The following is a 17311-nucleotide window of genomic DNA, read 5'->3' on the forward strand; positions in this document are numbered from 1 at the left end:
TTTCGCCATATACTTGATGGCATTGTGACAATCCTCACACACGCGCAGATTCTTTATCGCACGGATCGGTCTCCCTGAAGGCACATGCATTAATCCATACGCTACAGCCAGTCTCTCGCTATGGTACCGAACCATACGCTCCTTCTCTTCTTCTTCCACATCATGAAGAACCACACTNCAATGATAATAATTATGGGAAGAAAATGTAATACTTTTGTGTCAATGCAAATTTGAGTTGGAAATGATAATAGATGTAATGATTATTTCGCAAACTAACAATGGATTGATGAAATTGATTTTCAAATATATAAGCACATGTGTGATCTACATTAGAAGTTAACAATCAATCAGTTACATTGATTTGTAACATGTAAGGTGACAGATTCATGTACTACTAAGTTAAGGAAAAGGTTACCCAATTTGCTTACACCACTGGTGAAAGGATCACTTTCCTTTTCTAATTGGTCAATATTTATATTGAATCAAGATGAAATAAAATCATCATAACTTCACCAGTAGTCTCCGCAAGAGCATGAACCATCCTTAAAATGGTGAAACCTGTTATTATCCCTCAAAATAATCAATCTCCCTGTGATTTTCGCCATATACTTGATGGCATTGTGACAATCCTCACACACGCGCAGATTCTTTATCGCACGGATCGGTCTCCCTGAAGGCACATGCATTAATCCATACGCTACAGCCAGTCTCTCGCTATGGTACCGAACCATACGCTCCTTCTCTTCTTCTTCCACATCATGAAGAACCACACTCGTTTTTGAAACATACCCTGCTCTCTTGATTCTCAACTCCAGATCCTCCAAAAACACATAGATCTTGTCTTTCTCAGGATGAAACTCATCCACAACCGAGAAAGTATGAGTTTTGTTCTGAATCTCAATCCAACTGTACCCTGGAACTTTCTTCACCCCTTTATCCCGCATTCTCACTCGTAGTTTACTTACATCTCCCCATCGACCCGAAGAAGCGTATAGATTAGAGAGAAGAACATACATACCGGAATTTTCAGGCTCCATTGCAAAAATCTTATCTGCAGCTGTTTCAGCTAGCTCTGTGTTTCCATGGACTCTGCTTGCACCGAGTAGAGTTCCCCAAATAGCAGCGTCTGGCTCAAAGGGCATGTTCTTCATTAGATTTTGAGCTTCGTCTAGAAGCCCAGCTCGACCTAGAAGATCGACCATGCAAGCGTAGTGTTGCGAGTTAGGTGTTACGCCATAGTCTTGAGTCATCGTATAGAAGTATTGCCTGCCTTTTTCAACAAGTCCTGTGTGACTGCACGCAGATAATACCGCAACCAAGGTAGCATCATCTGGCTTCATTCCTTCTCTCTTCATCGCCTCAAAGAACATTAAAGCCTCTTCTCCGAACCCGTGCCTTGAATAACCTGCAATCATTGTGTTCCAAGAGACAATGTCCTTTCCATCCATTTCCTTAAACAAGTCATACGCTTCTTCTATGCTTCCACATTTGCAATACATCAACAAAAGTGCATTCCCAACAAAGCAGCCAGTCTCATACCCACCTTTAACCAATCGTCCATGCAATTGCTTCCCGAGCTCAAGAGCAACAACGTCTGCACATGTGCTTAGAGCAGATGAAAACGAAGAGCGATTCAGTCTACCTCCCTCTCTCTCCATTTGTACAAACAAACCCAGAGCTTCATAGCTATGTCCGCTTTGCGAATACCCTGCAATCATAGCGGCCCAAGAGACCGGATCTCTCTTTGGCATTTTATCAAAAAAGCTTTTAGCTTCAGAAATTTTTCCACACTGAGCATATCGAGTAATCATTGTGTTCCATGTACTAACGTTTCTACAAGGCATAACATCAAACAGTTCCTTTGCCATCTCCATTCTCTCGCCCTGCACATATCCTGCAAGCATGGCATTCCATGACACTTCGTTTCTCTCTGGCATCTTGTCGAATAATTCTCTAGCTTCTTCCACCATTTGGTTTTGTATATATCCTGACACCATTGCTGTCCATGTAAAGACATCTTGAACAGGAGACTCATCAAACAGTTGTCTCGCCTCATCTATTTTCCCGTTCTGTGCATAACCAGTGATGATCGTATTCCAAGAGACCACATCCCTCACCTTCATACTATCAAAAAACTGTCTTGCCTCAACAATCTGTTTCTTCTTAACAAATCCACCAAGCAAACAGTTCCACGAAACTAATGCCCAATTATTCTTCCTTGACTCAAACAACACACAAGCTTCCTTCATTTGACTGTTCTGAACATAAGCAGAGAGCAATGCATTCCAAGATACGTCGTTCTTCTCAGGCATTCGATCAAAAACCTTCCTTGCATCATCAACACACCCGTTCTGAGCGTATCCCGACAACATTGTATTCCAAGAACAAACATCCCTCTCAGGCATTCTATCAAACAACTCCCTTGCTTTCCCAAGATTCCTATTCCTAACATACCCTTTGATCATCACATTCCATGAGACTAAATCCGGTTCAGGCATTTCGTCGAACAACATCCGGGCGCGTTCAAACTCGCCGTTTCTCAAGTACCCAGAGATCATGGCGTTATAAGAAACGGAGCTCCACCTGGGCATACGGTTAAAGACACGAAGCGCTTCGCTGCACCTTCCCGTACGCATGTAGCTGCTTATAGCTACGTTCCACTCCTTGATATCCGAGTCTCCAGATTTAGTGGGGGGTTTGCTATGCGGTGGTTTCTGGATTTGGGTTTGAGTACTTCTCGATGCAATGTTTGCGATGCATCTTCTTCTTTTGAGTCCATTCAAGTATGTACGTTGCTGCTGAGTTCGCCATGAAAGAGCGCGATATAACTGAATTTGCATTTCTGAAGATCGTCGTCTCAGTGGATTTACCACACAACAAAAGTTTTAATACTATTGGTGTAAAGTTATAAAAAAAAATTACTGCCTAATAATCGAAGGGTCTCTTGACATGTGTAACAAATAAGCGATTCAACTGAAACTAATTATTGATTCATGCTAGGGTTTGATGTATGTAAATTAGATTTTTTAATGTCCGTGATTACTGCAAAAATTAAGATGAGATTGAGAAATTGCAAAACCTTCTCCACAAGTTCAAACTCAGATATATAGATCAAGGCATATAGGATACATTATTACAACACAATAATAGCATACAATATAATTATATATAGAGTCAAAAGACTTTGCTGCTGTCTACCGCGGACGCAAGTTATACACTCTTCTAGTCATCGTCGAAGAAGTAATATCCGGTTTGTTCTTGATCACTTGTGGGGTTTTGAAATCAGGATCTCCAAGATTTTTGTCATCATCGGTTATATCTGTATCGACCCAAGATGTCCAGTCTACTTCGCTCTCTGTATCTTCTTCATCCCACGACATCTCTCTCTTGCTTAGAATGTTGTTAACTTTATCAACTAATCCTAACAAGATCTGGTGGTTTAGTACGTCATAGTCCCTGCAAATTCAGACAAGAGGAGTATAAGATCAGTATCCTGAGTTTTTGGTTTGTTCAAAACATTTCCTGTTTTTTTAGCATTTTAATTAGTCATACCTGTATGTGAAAACAGAATGAAGAAGCTGAGCTGACGCAAGAACAGCGAATAAAGACCTCAAAATGTTTATAATCCATGCTTGACGCTCCGCATCATTCACGTAGCGTAAACTTGCCACTTCTAATGCTAAGGTGACGCACAAACCTGCATCAGCGAAATGGTAAAGGTCTGTTAAACGAATGTATTCCACTGTTATAAATATAGTATGAGGAAAGAGATTTGGAATATGATACTTACCAATGTAAAGCCTTGGCCTTATGATATAAGTTTGTTTTGTACTTGTAAACATGTAGATGACAAAGATGGACAAGAAGTAGATGACGAAGGCTTTTATCACTCGGGACTCGAGAAGCATCGCATTGTGCAAAGCAAACAACTTATCCAAAGCCACAAACATGTTTGCCTGTTTTGCCTCAAACGCTACCTGAAAAACAAAAACAAAAACAGATTGTTAAAAATAAAAGATTGATTTATGTGATTGAAGTATTGTATAAAGGTTTAGAGGACTGACCTGAGCTTCCAACATTGATTTTGAATTTTCATACAGATGATCATGAACCTCCTGAAGCTTTTCTTGCCGCTTTGCAAGATCTTCCTGTTGCTCCTGACTAAATTCCTTCAACCGTTGCAATGTATTCCTACAAAGTTGCAGCAAAAGTTAGAAAACAAAAATAATTGCCTTTGAACTTAAAACTACTCTAATGTAACTGAAACTTACCTACTCTCTTGCAGTGCCTCAGACTGAAACCGGGTAAGAAACTGGATACCGTCAAGAGCCACGGATTGGCCATCTAAAAGCATCTGTTGTTTATCCAATGAGCTACCAGCCTTAACTCCAGTGTCATCAGTTTTACTCTGCAAATCATTCATTCTAGTTGATAGGTTATCTCCGAGTACACTTATTTCCCCTTCAATCTGCTTTGTATCGCTTTTCAACTTATCAACTCCTTCCTGGATGTTAGTATAGGCATCACTGAACATCTCCATTCCATCTTTCAACGTTTCTTTCATCTTCACTTGACCGTCCATTAACTCCATCTGTGATTCTGCAATACTCTTTTGTTCTTGATATATTTCTGCAGTTTGTTGAGACAGTCCACTCATACTAGTTTCTATGGTGTTTGTCACATGAGCGACGTTTTGAACCCGAGCATCTATTGACCTTAGAGAATCATGAATCAAGCTCGAGCTCTGTATTAAAGAATCAGATTTACTCTCCAAAATATCCAATTTATCTTCTGTATTCTGAGCTGAACTCTTCAGCTCATTCACAAGTCTCTCTATCTCGTTCTTGAACGCGTAACTCCTGCCATACAAAAAAAGAAAAAGAAGAAGAAAGAGGCAAATTAAGAAACCAATTCGCAAATCAAAAGAAATAAAATCTCATGTTTGAGAGAGTCATCTTACNACTTAAAAGTGCTCTAATGTAACTGAAACTTACCTACTCTCTTGCAGTGCCTCAGACTGAAACCGTGTAAGAAACTGAATACCGTCAAGTGCCACAGATTGGCCATCTAAAAGCTTCTGTTGTTTATCCAACGAGCTATCAGCCTTAACTCCAATGTCATCAGTTTTACTATGCAAATCATTCATTCTAGTTGATAGGTTATCTCCGAGTACACTTATTTCCCCTTCAATCTGCTTTGTATCGCTTTTCAACTTATCAACTCCTTTCTGGATGTTAGTATAGGCATCACTGAACATCTCCATTCCATCTTTCAAGGTTTCTTTCATCTTCACTTGACCGTCCATTAGCTCCAACTGTGATTCTGCAATACTCTTTTGTTCTTGATATATTTCTGCAGTTTGTTGAGACAGTCCACTCATACGAGTTTCTATGGTGTTTGTCACATGAGCCACGTTTTGAACCCGAGCATCTATTGACCCTAGAGAATCATGAATCAAGCTCGAGCTCTGCATTAAAGAATCAGATTTACTCTCCAAGATATCCAATTTATCTTCTGTATTCTGAGCTGAACTCTTCAGCTCATTCACAAGTCTCTCTATCTCGTTCTTGAACGCGTAACTCCTGCCATACAAAAAAAAGAAAAGAAAAGAAAGAAGCAAATTAAGAATCCAATTCGCAAATCAAAAGTAATAAAATCTCATGTTTGAGAGAGTCAATCTTACTGTAATTGTTGGCAGATGGTGTTGGTCTCAAGCATGAACTCGAGATAGATCTTATGCTCATGATCATCAAGCTTCTTGAGGCAACTCATCATTGTTGAATCATCACTACAAGTTGGAAAAGCACGTCTTCCAGAGTCTTTAAGAAAGCAATCGCTTAAATGCCAAGCAAACCTCTTTCTCTTTTCTTCTGTGGCAATTGCCTCTTTGCAGCCAGAGAAGAGGTATCTATAAGCATTTTGCCAGCAACTGTTTGGACCAACAAGCTTGTTTTTAGCGTCTTCAAGTACACGAACCACCTTCTGGTCACTGAAAACTTCAATGGAGAACTCGGGGTTGGATCTATGATGAGACGACCGGGAATAAGAAGAAGAGTCAGTGTTTTCCGATGAAGAAGAAGAGAACCATCCCCAACTGTGGCATGTTAATGGAGAATCTATAAGTAAGACCAATAAAAACAGAAGAAAACTTCTGCTCAAACGATCCATTTAATCGACTTTTTATTTGGTCTCTTCTGATTTTCTTCTTTCTGAAGGAGATGTGTGATCGATCACCTACAAAATAACAAAAGAGAGAGAAGATTATTACGTTACAAGAGTTGTGAATATATATAACAAAAACTTGGAGCGCAAGAAAAGGAAACCCCTTGAACTTCCCCTATAGATAAATGGAAATTTATCCTTTTTAACGAATCAAATTGCAAATTAAAAAAGAAGAAAACAAAAGACATTTAAAATCTTCGTTAAAATATTTTAGAAAAAAATCTTTCTAAAATAAGGAAGAATCTCTGTATCCACTTTGTTTTTCGTTTTCTGAGATCTCATAAGTTAATCGTATTAATAAAAGATAAACCAACAACACAAAATTTCTTCAGAAATAATATCGTAAAGAGAACAAGAAAATCACATGACCAAGGTCAAATTCAGAGTCGATATTAGGAGAGAAAGAAAGAAAAAAAACACAATGGATGAACACAAAAAATGTAAAAATAGTTATGTTACTTTGAATAAGAGAAGACTCTCAACCTCTTTGTCACTCGATTTCATAACAGAGACGTGGCAAAACAAATCAAGTACCAAAATAAACACGAAACGTAATTTCAACCTTTAACAGATTACTACAACCTTACATGATTCTAAACAGTTTAGCAAGTAATTAAAGGATTAGAGACTAAAACCAATGCTTACCAGAAAACAGAAGAATTAGCAGAATTTATTTTTTTGATTTGTTGAAGTCGGTGATTAGGATGAAAGTGAGAAAAGGGATATCAAAAAGGTAACATGAACAGGTTCTTTTGACAAAAGAAGATGTAAACGTTTCGCAAACGTTTGGTTTAATTCCCGGTTCGATTTTAATTTAATCCGGTTCGGTTTAATTTGGATCTTGGGTTTGAGTACTTCTNTATAACAAAAACTTGGAGCGCAAGAAAAGGAAACCCCTTGAACTTCCCCTATAGATAAATGGAAATTTATCCTTTTTAACGAATCAAATTGCAAATTAAAAAAGAAGAAAACAAAAGACATTTAAAATCTTCGTTAAAATATTTTAGAAAAAAATCTTTCTAAAATAAGGAAGAATCTCTGTATCCACTTTGTTTTTCGTTTTCTGAGATCTCATAAGTTAATCGTATTAATAAAAGATAAACCAACAACACAAAATTTCTTCAGAAATAATATCGTAAAGAGAACAAGAAAATCACATGACCAAGGTCAAATTCAGAGTCGATATTAGGAGAGAAAGAAAGAAAAAAAACACAATGGATGAACACAAAAAATGTAAAAATAGTTATGTTACTTTGAATAAGAGAAGACTCTCAACCTCTTTGTCACTCGATTTCATAACAGAGACGTGGCAAAACAAATCAAGTACCAAAATAAACACGAAACGTAATTTCAACCTTTAACAGATTACTACAACCTTACATGATTCTAAACAGTTTAGCAAGTAATTAAAGGATTAGAGACTAAAACCAATGCTTACCAGAAAACAGAAGAATTAGCAGAATTTATTTTTTTGATTTGTTGAAGTCGGTGATTAGGATGAAAGTGAGAAAAGGGATATCAAAAAGGTAACATGAACAGGTTCTTTTGACAAAAGAAGATGTAAACGTTTCGCAAACGTTTGGTTTAATTCCCGGTTCGATTTTAATTTAATCCGGTTCGGTTTAATTTGGATCTTGGGTTTGAGTACTTCTCTTCGACGAGTGAAAATTCGATGCAATGTTTGCGATGCATCTTCTTCTTTTGAGTCCATTCAAGTATGTACGTTGCTGCTGAGTTCGCCATGAAAGAGCGCGATATAACTGAATTTGCATTTCTGAAGATCGTCGACTCAGTGGATTTACCACACAACAAAAGTTTTAATACTACTCGTCTATTGGTTTAAAGTTATAAAAAAAAAATTACTGCCTAAATATTGTCTTCGCAAAAAAAGAAGACAAGACAATTATCACAACTTCACAAGTCACACTTCAGTCTTCATCGTCGTCAGTTCCACTGCTAGAGGAAGAATCTCCTAAGCTGAATTTTACAAACGACAAATCATTTAACTTCAATTCCTAATATATTGTTTTAAAAGCCTAACAACAAACTGATCAACCTTGAAGATGATGATGATGATGATGATGACGATGATGATGACGATGATGATGATGCTGCTGCTGCTGGTGGTGGTGTTCTAAATTCTGCCACAAAAGTGATCCCTGGTCTTTCTTCATTCAGCTTTTCCAGAGGAAACCTACAACACACAACAATGGCCATATAAACCGGTACGTCACTAACCGAGTTATTTTTATTACTGATTGTTAAATGGTAAAAAATAAAATAAAAAATTAGTTACAGTGGTTTGCTACATGGCTTGTTGCCATAAATCAATCCGGCTTCATTTGAAACGTCCTATTGAAGAAAAAGAGTATGGGTAAACCAGCAGTATTTTTACCAAAACAAGTAAAGTACTAGTTATTACGAACTTACAATGTGTCGAATGAATCTGAAGTTTCCTATGAGTAACGAATTCAAAAACAGGCAAACATCTCTCTGAATATGTGTAACTCAAACCGGTCAAATATTAGTGACATTAATATGAGATGCAACAACAAAAGAAAAACTGTATTATGTTTAAATTCCTTTACCTCCTCTAGAGAATTGCAATCTCGCAATATCAGAGTCTCGAGCAGAGAGTCTATGCAGTCATCACGGCTTACATCCCTACCCATCAGAAAAGAAAACTCTCCGCCATAAGAAATTTTGCTAAAAGAGAAAAATACTTAGTAGGATATCTTCATCAATATGTTTGCGCAGCAAACATCAACCTCAAAAAGAGTCCTGTGATTATCTTTGTTCTGGATAGGTTCAGGTACTTAAGCTTACGCAAACCCTGCAAAAAGCATCCAATATTTTTGTAAAAGATTTCGACAGCACCAAATGAAAATAGAAGAAATACCACAAAACCAAAAGAGCCATACCTTAATAAGGAGGTAGGCGTTTTTATCACTTAGGTCAAAACCTATAACTGATAGTGAAGTCATATTGGGGCAGTTTCTTTCAAAGGACAAACCACATATACGGTACGGTTTAGCTGACACACATTAGGGTCAGCTTAAGCAATCATGAAAGGAAAACAAAAGCAAAGCATCACAGTGGAAAAACTTTACCATATCCAAACTCTTTCTCTAAGAACAGATGCTGACATTTTCTTGTGAGACAATTTAATACGCTATCTAATGACAACCCTGTAAGAGGAAACACAAATGTTGCAGAAAGTGAGAAAAATGTGACAAAGCTTGTTAGTCCAGCTTAGGACTATTGTAACTAGCCTATATATGAGAGACTTGGAAGATCAGTAATAGACGTTTCAATCGGTTAGTTGAGTGGGTAGGCTAAAAAGGGGAAGTGGCTTATATAGGGTTTAGGTTACGAGCTGGAATTCTCTCCTTTGCCAAAGTCTCTCTATGGTGTCGTTCTTTGGTGACTGAATTCATAAATTCTTGGAACTTATCAAAATGGTGCAAAAGGTTAGATTTGAGCAGACCGATAACGCACGACATAAGGACTCCTCGTCCAACCATTTGAGAATGTATATGTGTAGGCTTCCCAAGAGATTCCTTGTTGAATAGAAAAGAAAAAAAAAAGAAAAATATACTATTATATCAAAGATGCAAGGCCACAGAAACCAGTAGAACCAATTTCTATGTATGGTAGAGTCAAACAGAGTTTTGGTAATAAAGCCAATACCCAAGAAAACCATCCTGATAGGATAGTGTGACAAGACAAGCCTCTGAAAGCAAAGATTTCGTAGATCTATCCGAGCAACCAAATTTTAGGGATCTGCATGCATCAAACAAACCCTGAGAGATGATTAGATACTTGCATCAAGAAGAAAGGAGGAAAAAAAAAAAAAAAAGAATCGGGATTTCATGAAGACACAAAAATCTCTCTGACCTGAGTTCTTTTCCAGCATTAAGGAGCATACTACACACAACACTAGTTCTAACATCTACTACACTTGTCAAGTCAATGTGGGAGTAACAAAGAGAGTCCATGGCACATTTTTTGAACATAGTACAACAAGCTGAAACTTGCATCAGAGATTTTGTATCAACCATCGAAAAGACCTGCATTTTAAACCATCATCTTAATACTACAACACATCCTCAAAATTCAATGTATAATCTAATAATTCTCAATTTCGTACATCAATGGAACATCTTTTCAACATATATAGAACATAAGGGGTATGAAGTCACTATTTTGTAACCTTAACGGTGAGGTTATGGCAGAGTGACCATGAATTGGAACTGTGGAGATAAGCGCGCTTTCGGAAAAACCTATTGGTTGAATCTTGAAGAATAGAAGCGAGTTGGAATGCTCGATCAGTGAGAAGATCTTGAACGGAGTCATCGCCAGAAGCTTCGAACAATTTCTCAACCGCTCGGTCGAAGGAGGAGCTGAGGGGGAGCGGCGAGGATAACGAAGGCAAATCCGGCAACGAGAGGAACGAGAAGATCATCAGATCGACGTGGCTCTGTTCGAAACCGGGGACATTAGGGAGAATATTAGGGTTTGGGTTTTGGATTCCGCAAAGTCGCTTGCTGGGGTTTTGAGAAGGTTCCATCACGGCGACAAGAAGAGTAGAAGACAACTTTCGAAATTAGAAAGATTTAGACTCTCTTTCAATTTAATTACACCAAATAATAAAACGCAGCGTTTTAAGATAATAGACATAAAACGAGGAGGTTTAAGAATTAGAATAAACACTACGGTTTTGGGAAAACAGAGTGCTTTCGGGTTGAGAGTTTCTTTCGCAGAGCATAGGAGAATGAAACAATTTTGACTTGGCGGAGAACATAACATAAAAAGTGGTTTCAAAAGTTACATGAAAGAACTAAGTAACGATCTGTTTCGCACTTTCATCAATATTCATGTACGTGGTGACGTTGATCCACGGTGAGGATTACGTAGTATGGAACCGTAGTCGGACTCTCCACAAGGGGTGAGATCGAAAATATCGTTTGATGGGTCAAGGTCGTCCTCGTTATCTTTCATGAGCAGGAAAAGTGAGTGCCATGGCAGAAGTGTAGTTTACCTCCGGGAACGGGAGCTTTAACTCGAACATTTCTTCAGAGAAGTGTTGTCTCAGTAACCACCAGGCGGTACCGGTCTTCAGGTTCGTATCAACCACATGAAAGTGGAGTCCGAAGTTTCTAGCATATTCCACAGCTTGTGCGTACGCCTCAGGGTTCCAAACTTGGTTATTCGGAAGTCCGTACTGATGTCCTGTAGGAGGGAGAACTGGGACATAACGTGCCTTATGAGGGAGGTTAGTGATGTTGACAACGCCGAGTTGCTGAATTGCAAAAGCAAATGGTGCAACAACCACAGGTAAGACGTCCGTGATTCCTTTTGGCCTTTTGAGATAAGCTGAAGTGTACCTGTCAGGGAATTCAGTAACTATAATTAGAGCACGTAGTTTGAGATAAGTCGCAACACATGCCCCAATAGCGAGTTGATTCGAAACTTGAGTGAGTCGATTGGTGTTGTTGTTGCTAAGCAACAAGCTCTGTCTTCTTCGTCTGGAGTAGGTGAGTCATGGATTCGAAGATTTAGGAGGAGGAAGACGAAACGATTCAGATTCTTGGAGAGAAGGAAGATATATGACGTTTGGGAGACCTCTATTTATATATATATATAAAGGGCCAAATAGATTCCATGATATGATTTACATAGACTCCCTCATATATCTAAATCCGAGGAGAGAATTAATGATACTATCGCGTATTATGGACTTTGGAAGAATTTGGTAAACTTGCAACCACATAGAGTGACTAGTGAGGGTCTCAAACTTAGTTATCAGTATCCAAATTGTCGTTTCGTAACTTAAAAGTGGATTTAAAAAGTAGTACATGTTAGAAACAAACAAACAAACAACTTCAGAACTCTCTAGCAGCAAATGCTCCTCCCCTATAATAATGGGGATGAGGATCATGGTGCATGTAACATCTAGTCTTGCAGCTCTTCTAAGAAGATAAAAAGCCGAGACTATTATTATTACTCGTTTCCTTCTGAAATTATTGAAAAGATTAACCTGGTTTGCCAAAAATTTGAGAATCTCTTGTCAAAAGCCTGAAGATTGCCTGATCTTCTTCCTCACTCATAGACTATATAGGTCATAGTGGCTTCGTCCGTCTTCGCTTTCTCTGAAAAGCAACGGACAGGCTGACTCTTCTAAGAAGATAAAAAGGCCGAGCTATATTACTCACTCAGACTATAAGTCATAGTCGCTTAGTCCATCTTCGTTTTCTCTTTAGTTAAAGCGGCGGACAGGCTGACCCTATTCTGAATCACAGACCTCCTACAGATTCCGAGTAAAATGCAGAATCAGAGCAGGAAGCTGCGATTATAACTGGATTAGAGATCGTCACAGCAGATTAAGCAGTTTGAATGTTTCTTACTTTTGAAGTGATCGTGTTTCTTCGAGAATTATTAGAAAACGGATTACATGAATTCTTGGACAAATCCATTAGCATAACTACCAATTAACGGAGAAGATTAGAAGGAGGAAGACAAAGTATTTAGATTCTCGGAGAGAATGAAACAATATTTGACTTTTCGGAGACCTCTCTGGGTACCCCGGAAATAAATTATAAGGGCCTTTGAACTTATATAGAGTCCATGTCGTAGTCATGCTCATCCTCGCTGTTATTATTAGAACTCCAGGAAAGGAGGCTCTCGCTGCTAGTCTCAGAAGTCGAGGAAGAGGTGCCGTCGGGATATACCTCACCTGAGCTGAAATATTACAAAAACACAACCATTTAGAAAGAAATCCAATTACTTTAGGTATAAAAAATGAAAGCTTAACAAAACTAGTTATTGATGAACCTTGATGACGATGATGACTGTGATTCAAATATTGCCACAAATGTGACATCTGGTCTCTGTTTTTTCAGCTCCTCGATAGGAAATCTACAACAAACAACAGTATATATATATGTAAAAACAAATCAATTATGAAAAAATCGTGGACAAAAGAAAACTTTAACAAATAAGTCAGTTACCTTGGTCCAGAAGAACTACTGCCTTCATCAGAGACTAAACCTTGGTTGTTAGATACGTCCTATAGAAGAAAAAAGAAGAAGCCATTAATTAAGATAATGAAAATTTACTTGTGTCATACGCAAATTTATGTAAAACTAGCAAATTTCCTAAAAGAACTTACGATTAGTCGAATGGATTTGAAGTCTCCGTCCAGTAAAGAACACAAAAACAGCCAAACTTCTATCTGAATTCCAATGTATGCGGTCAAAACTCATGACTGTGACTTTAAGAATGAAGTACAAAACTGAATAAATTAGTTGTGTTTTACCTCCTTTAGAGAATTGCAGTTGCACAATATTAGAGTCTCCAGTGGACTATCTTTGCAGCAAAGTCCCAAACTCCTACCACCAAAATCTTAAGCCATAAATAATTTGCTACCAAACCCTTAATAAAGATATCATTAACATTTACTCAAAAGACATGAACCTCAAAAAGCAACCACTAATTTCAGGCGATCTCGACAAATTAATGTGCTTCAGGTGACGAAAACCCTGTAAAAACATCACAAATATTATATATTTCGGGTTTGTAGAAATGTATTAGATGGTATCAAATGAAAAGAGCAGAAATAACAATAAAACCAGAGGAGCCATACCTGAATTAATTTTTGTGCTATTGCGTCATTTAGCCGAAAACATAGGAGTGATAGCGAAATTACGTTTGGGAAATTATCCCCAAACTCTAACAAGCTTGACTCTGTTATACGGCCTATACTCCCAGTCACAAAGTAGGTAACTTTGAACAAACACTCAAATGAAATACAAAGGAAAAATTCATAGCACAAACATTTACCTGCTGAATTAAATATCTCTATGAACAGGTTCTCTATCAAGGGACAGTTTCTCGTGAGTGAACCTAACTGCTCTAGTGGATTTAACCAGCGTCCTGAAACACTAATTAATGCAATAAAAAAATATATATCAACAAAAAATCTACCAAAAAAATACTCAAAAAGCATAGAAGATGGCGCCTCGAGGAAAAATAAAACAAAGCAACAATGAAATGGAGAATTCCTGAAGTTCAGGGGATCCAAGCCAGCTTACAATCCAACAATCTTCAAATCAGTGAGATTTAAACAGGCTGACAACACAGGAGATAAGGACTCGCCATCCATCATTCTGAGATGGTAAAGGTGTAGACTTCTCAAATAACCCCTAGTTGAATGGAAAAAGTTAGTATCGCTCAATAGATGACACAGATGTTAATTAGACACCAGTATTATTCTATAAAACTGGTAAAATCCATTTTCTTTATCTAGGTGTTGCAGACAGCACAAATCATATTAATATAACAGATTTGATACATAACATTCACTTGTATATATTGGTTATAAAGCAGATACCCAGCAAAACCATGATTAAAAGTTAGTGGGGTAAGACAGGATCTTGTGAGCAAAGATGTAGATCCAGCTGAGGGAGAAATAGAACCGAGTTTGAAGGATCTGCAAACATAAACGAAACCTAAGAGATGATTTCATAGATACATAGACCAAGCTCCACCACAATATAAGATAACCCAGGCAGAGGAAATTCCACCTGAGTTCTTTTCCTGCCCGATGGATCATTCTACACACAACTCCATTATCAACATGTTCGGCAGCGGTTGTTAGGTCGATGTGAGAGTAACATACACGATCCATGGCACACTTGTTGAACATCGTGCAGCATGCAGAAGCTTGCATGAGAGACTTTGTGTCAAGCATTGAGAATACCTGAATATGCATTAGAAAACATATTATGCTAGACATCACTCGAGAAAACACATTCCTTGAACAAATTATAATTTAAGCATTCTTAATTTGTAACATCCATTATGAGATCAGGCGGGGAAATACATCCCCAAAACACTGTCTACAGATTCAACAAAGCGGGTAGAGAGATAGCGCAATACTTCCAAAAGTAGATACATGATATGAGAATGTTGGAATTGTTACCTTAATGGTTAGTTCAGGGAGGAGAGGCCACGATATGGAATTTTGGAGGGTGGCGCGTTTTCTGATGCAACGTTCTGTGGACTTGTAAAGAACCGATGCGAGTTGGAGAGTACGATCCAGGAAACGATCCTGCTCGAATTCATCATGGGAAGTTCCAGCTGCTGAGGGGATAACTTTATCAAGCACTCGATCAAAAGAGCATCCAATAGAGAGTGGTGAGGCGAACAAAGGCAAGTCCGACAATGAAAGGAAAGAAGAAATAGTCAGATCGATGTTGCTTTGGTTGAAACCTGGAGCACTAGGGAGGGGACAAGGGTTTTCTAACGAGGAGGTAACCGAAGGGGCATGGCAAGGTCGCTTGGGATTGGGAGCGTCCATGACACAGAACGCAGAAAAGGAATTTCTTAGAAAGGAGTGAATGCAAGACGAAAATTTTCTCTCCAAAGGCTCAAATTTATGTCTGAGATTTCATGTAGCACGTGTCTCACTTTCACAGTAAATCTGCAACAAAGTCTTCATCCCTGAAACAAAATCTACAAACACAATAAATGATAAAATACATGTCACCATCACCATTCACACCGAAAGACTAATGTTTGCTCAGAAGAGATGAAACTCAAGAAGCGATCACTGATACTGGCAGAAAGCCAAACAAGACTGAATAATCAAAGTAAAATAAAAACTCGAAGCTCAAGCTTTTATCTCACAACCCGCGAATTTCAGTTATTAGTCACAAACTTTGCACAGTCTGGATCTAATAAAGGGTTGTTCTTTATATGTCAGATATTAGGGATGCTTTAAAAATAAGGATACTTACAAGTTACAAGATAACAATCTTCAGATCAGCGTAGGTCTGTAAGATATACGGACAAGCTAACCATTCGGGGCAGTTTATCTCTTCTCAGTAATCTAAAATGGTTTCGACTTCTCACGAGATTCCTAGTTGAACGAAACAAAGAAAAATAAGATCAGATGAAAAGACAGATCCTCAAGCACACACAAAAAAAAAAAAAAACAGTAGAGCCATTGGCTAAGCATGTTAAATCCAATATTAAGCAATAATAAGCAAGATTTTCAGAACATTACTTGCTAGTATCTAGAACAATTGATAAGTAATAATATGCAGGTAATATGTGCAGTTAACCCAAGTGAAGTCCCAACTACAAGAACTCTAGCTAAACCAAGTGCATTCCCAAGTCCCAACTACAAACCCTGTAACGCACAAGCTCAACACCAACCTCTTCTCCATAAGACTTTGTTTAGTCTATGTGGGAGTAGCATAAACAGTCTATTTCATACTCCCTATAAACACTCGAGAAAAGATCTGAAGTCAAAGAATCAATATAAGACTTCAAAACTTATCCTCCACAGGGAAGAACAACACGCTCTTAAACATAGTCACAATAGATTGAAAAACGCACAGAACAAGGAATAGAAATAAGTGAACAATTTCGATACCTATAAGTGGCTTACATTTATAATAACATCAGACGAGATGGAAATTGTGAACGGAGAAGCCCGCGAGCCGAATTAGTGAGGACGATCCTGAGTTGAAATAGCCCCGTACAATGTGAGTCCGAAACGGAAGGAACACTCAGATAACAGGATAGATGCTGTTCTTGTTGATTATGGCCACGGGAACCATCGGAACTTCGCTTAGGGTTTTGAATCGGAGAGAAGACCACTGAATGTGAGACGAAAGATGATGTTACTGTGGGGTTTGTGCGTTGTTGAGTGAGACGATGATCGAAGATCCGAATCTTTAAAACCCGACCGTTTGAAATTGAATCTTTAGGTTTTATTAGTTGGCCCACAATAAAAAAATTCTACTCAATTGGGCCCTTGAAGCCCAATACTAAACTGACGTCAATAGTCCGGTTTTCCAATGTTTTGGTTTTCGATTTAATGTTGAACCGTTACGAATAAACACAATGTTTTTCTCAAGAGTCATGCTGAGATAAACTAGATTGAACAAGAAAAGAGATATCAAATAGAAGAAGGAAATATTAAAACAAAGATCCATTAAAAATTAACAATGAAACATAGTCATCACAACCTTGCATGCACATAGTCTTGTTTTTTTTTTTTTTTTTTTTTTAAAAATAA

General features: G+C 38.0%; 4 protein-coding genes across 7 annotated transcripts; all 4 read right to left on the reverse strand.

The window, feature by feature from the left end:
* LOC104737443 (pentatricopeptide repeat-containing protein At4g02750-like) lies at positions 318–3093 on the reverse strand. Its single transcript, XM_019235114.1, has one exon. It carries the CDS (start codon positions 2838–2840, stop codon positions 510–512), a length of 2331 nt encoding a protein of 776 aa, XP_019090659.1. The 5' UTR covers positions 2841–3093; the 3' UTR covers positions 318–509.
* LOC104737442 (protein GAMETE EXPRESSED 1-like) lies at positions 3193–6183 on the reverse strand. The gene is made up of 6 exons (XM_019235115.1): positions 5684–6183; positions 4995–5582; positions 4065–4191; positions 3791–3977; positions 3553–3697; positions 3193–3456 (listed from the first exon to the last, which is right to left on the reverse strand). Exons 1-6 carry the CDS (start codon positions 6166–6168, stop codon positions 3195–3197), a joined length of 1794 nt encoding a protein of 597 aa, XP_019090660.1. The 5' UTR covers positions 6169–6183; the 3' UTR covers positions 3193–3194.
* Positions 7899–10809, reverse strand: LOC104737441 (F-box protein At4g02760-like). The gene is made up of 12 exons (XM_010457613.2): positions 10436–10809; positions 10120–10292; positions 9913–10005; positions 9710–9782; positions 9333–9410; positions 9144–9256; positions 8991–9055; positions 8811–8886; positions 8653–8715; positions 8519–8574; positions 8279–8416; positions 7899–8199 (listed from the first exon to the last, which is right to left on the reverse strand). Exons 4-12 carry the CDS (start codon positions 9744–9746, stop codon positions 8151–8153), a joined length of 675 nt encoding a protein of 224 aa, XP_010455915.1. The 5' UTR covers positions 9747–9782; positions 9913–10005; positions 10120–10292; positions 10436–10809; the 3' UTR covers positions 7899–8150.
* LOC104737444 (F-box protein At4g02760-like) lies at positions 12611–16951 on the reverse strand. Of its 4 annotated transcripts, none has more exons than XM_010457616.2 (14): positions 16679–16951; positions 16023–16144; positions 15206–15738; positions 14808–14983; positions 14615–14713; positions 14316–14426; positions 14065–14165; positions 13868–13980; positions 13699–13763; positions 13541–13613; positions 13394–13456; positions 13233–13291; positions 13057–13140; positions 12611–12963 (listed from the first exon to the last, which is right to left on the reverse strand). In XM_010457616.2, exons 3-14 carry the CDS (start codon positions 15581–15583, stop codon positions 12837–12839), a joined length of 1449 nt encoding a protein of 482 aa, XP_010455918.1. In that variant the 5' UTR covers positions 15584–15738; positions 16023–16144; positions 16679–16951; the 3' UTR covers positions 12611–12836. The 4 variants fall into 4 exon arrangements, with proteins under 4 accessions (XP_010455918.1, XP_010455921.1, XP_010455920.1 ...); XM_010457618.2 differs by having other exon boundaries at positions 12837–12963; positions 15206–15726; XM_010457617.2 differs by having other exon boundaries at positions 12837–12963; positions 16664–16951.

The sequence above is a fragment of the Camelina sativa genome, chromosome 13 (genome assembly GCF_000633955.1).
Source record: "Camelina sativa cultivar DH55 chromosome 13, Cs, whole genome shotgun sequence".
NCBI classification, from domain to species: domain Eukaryota; kingdom Viridiplantae; phylum Streptophyta; class Magnoliopsida; order Brassicales; family Brassicaceae; genus Camelina; species Camelina sativa.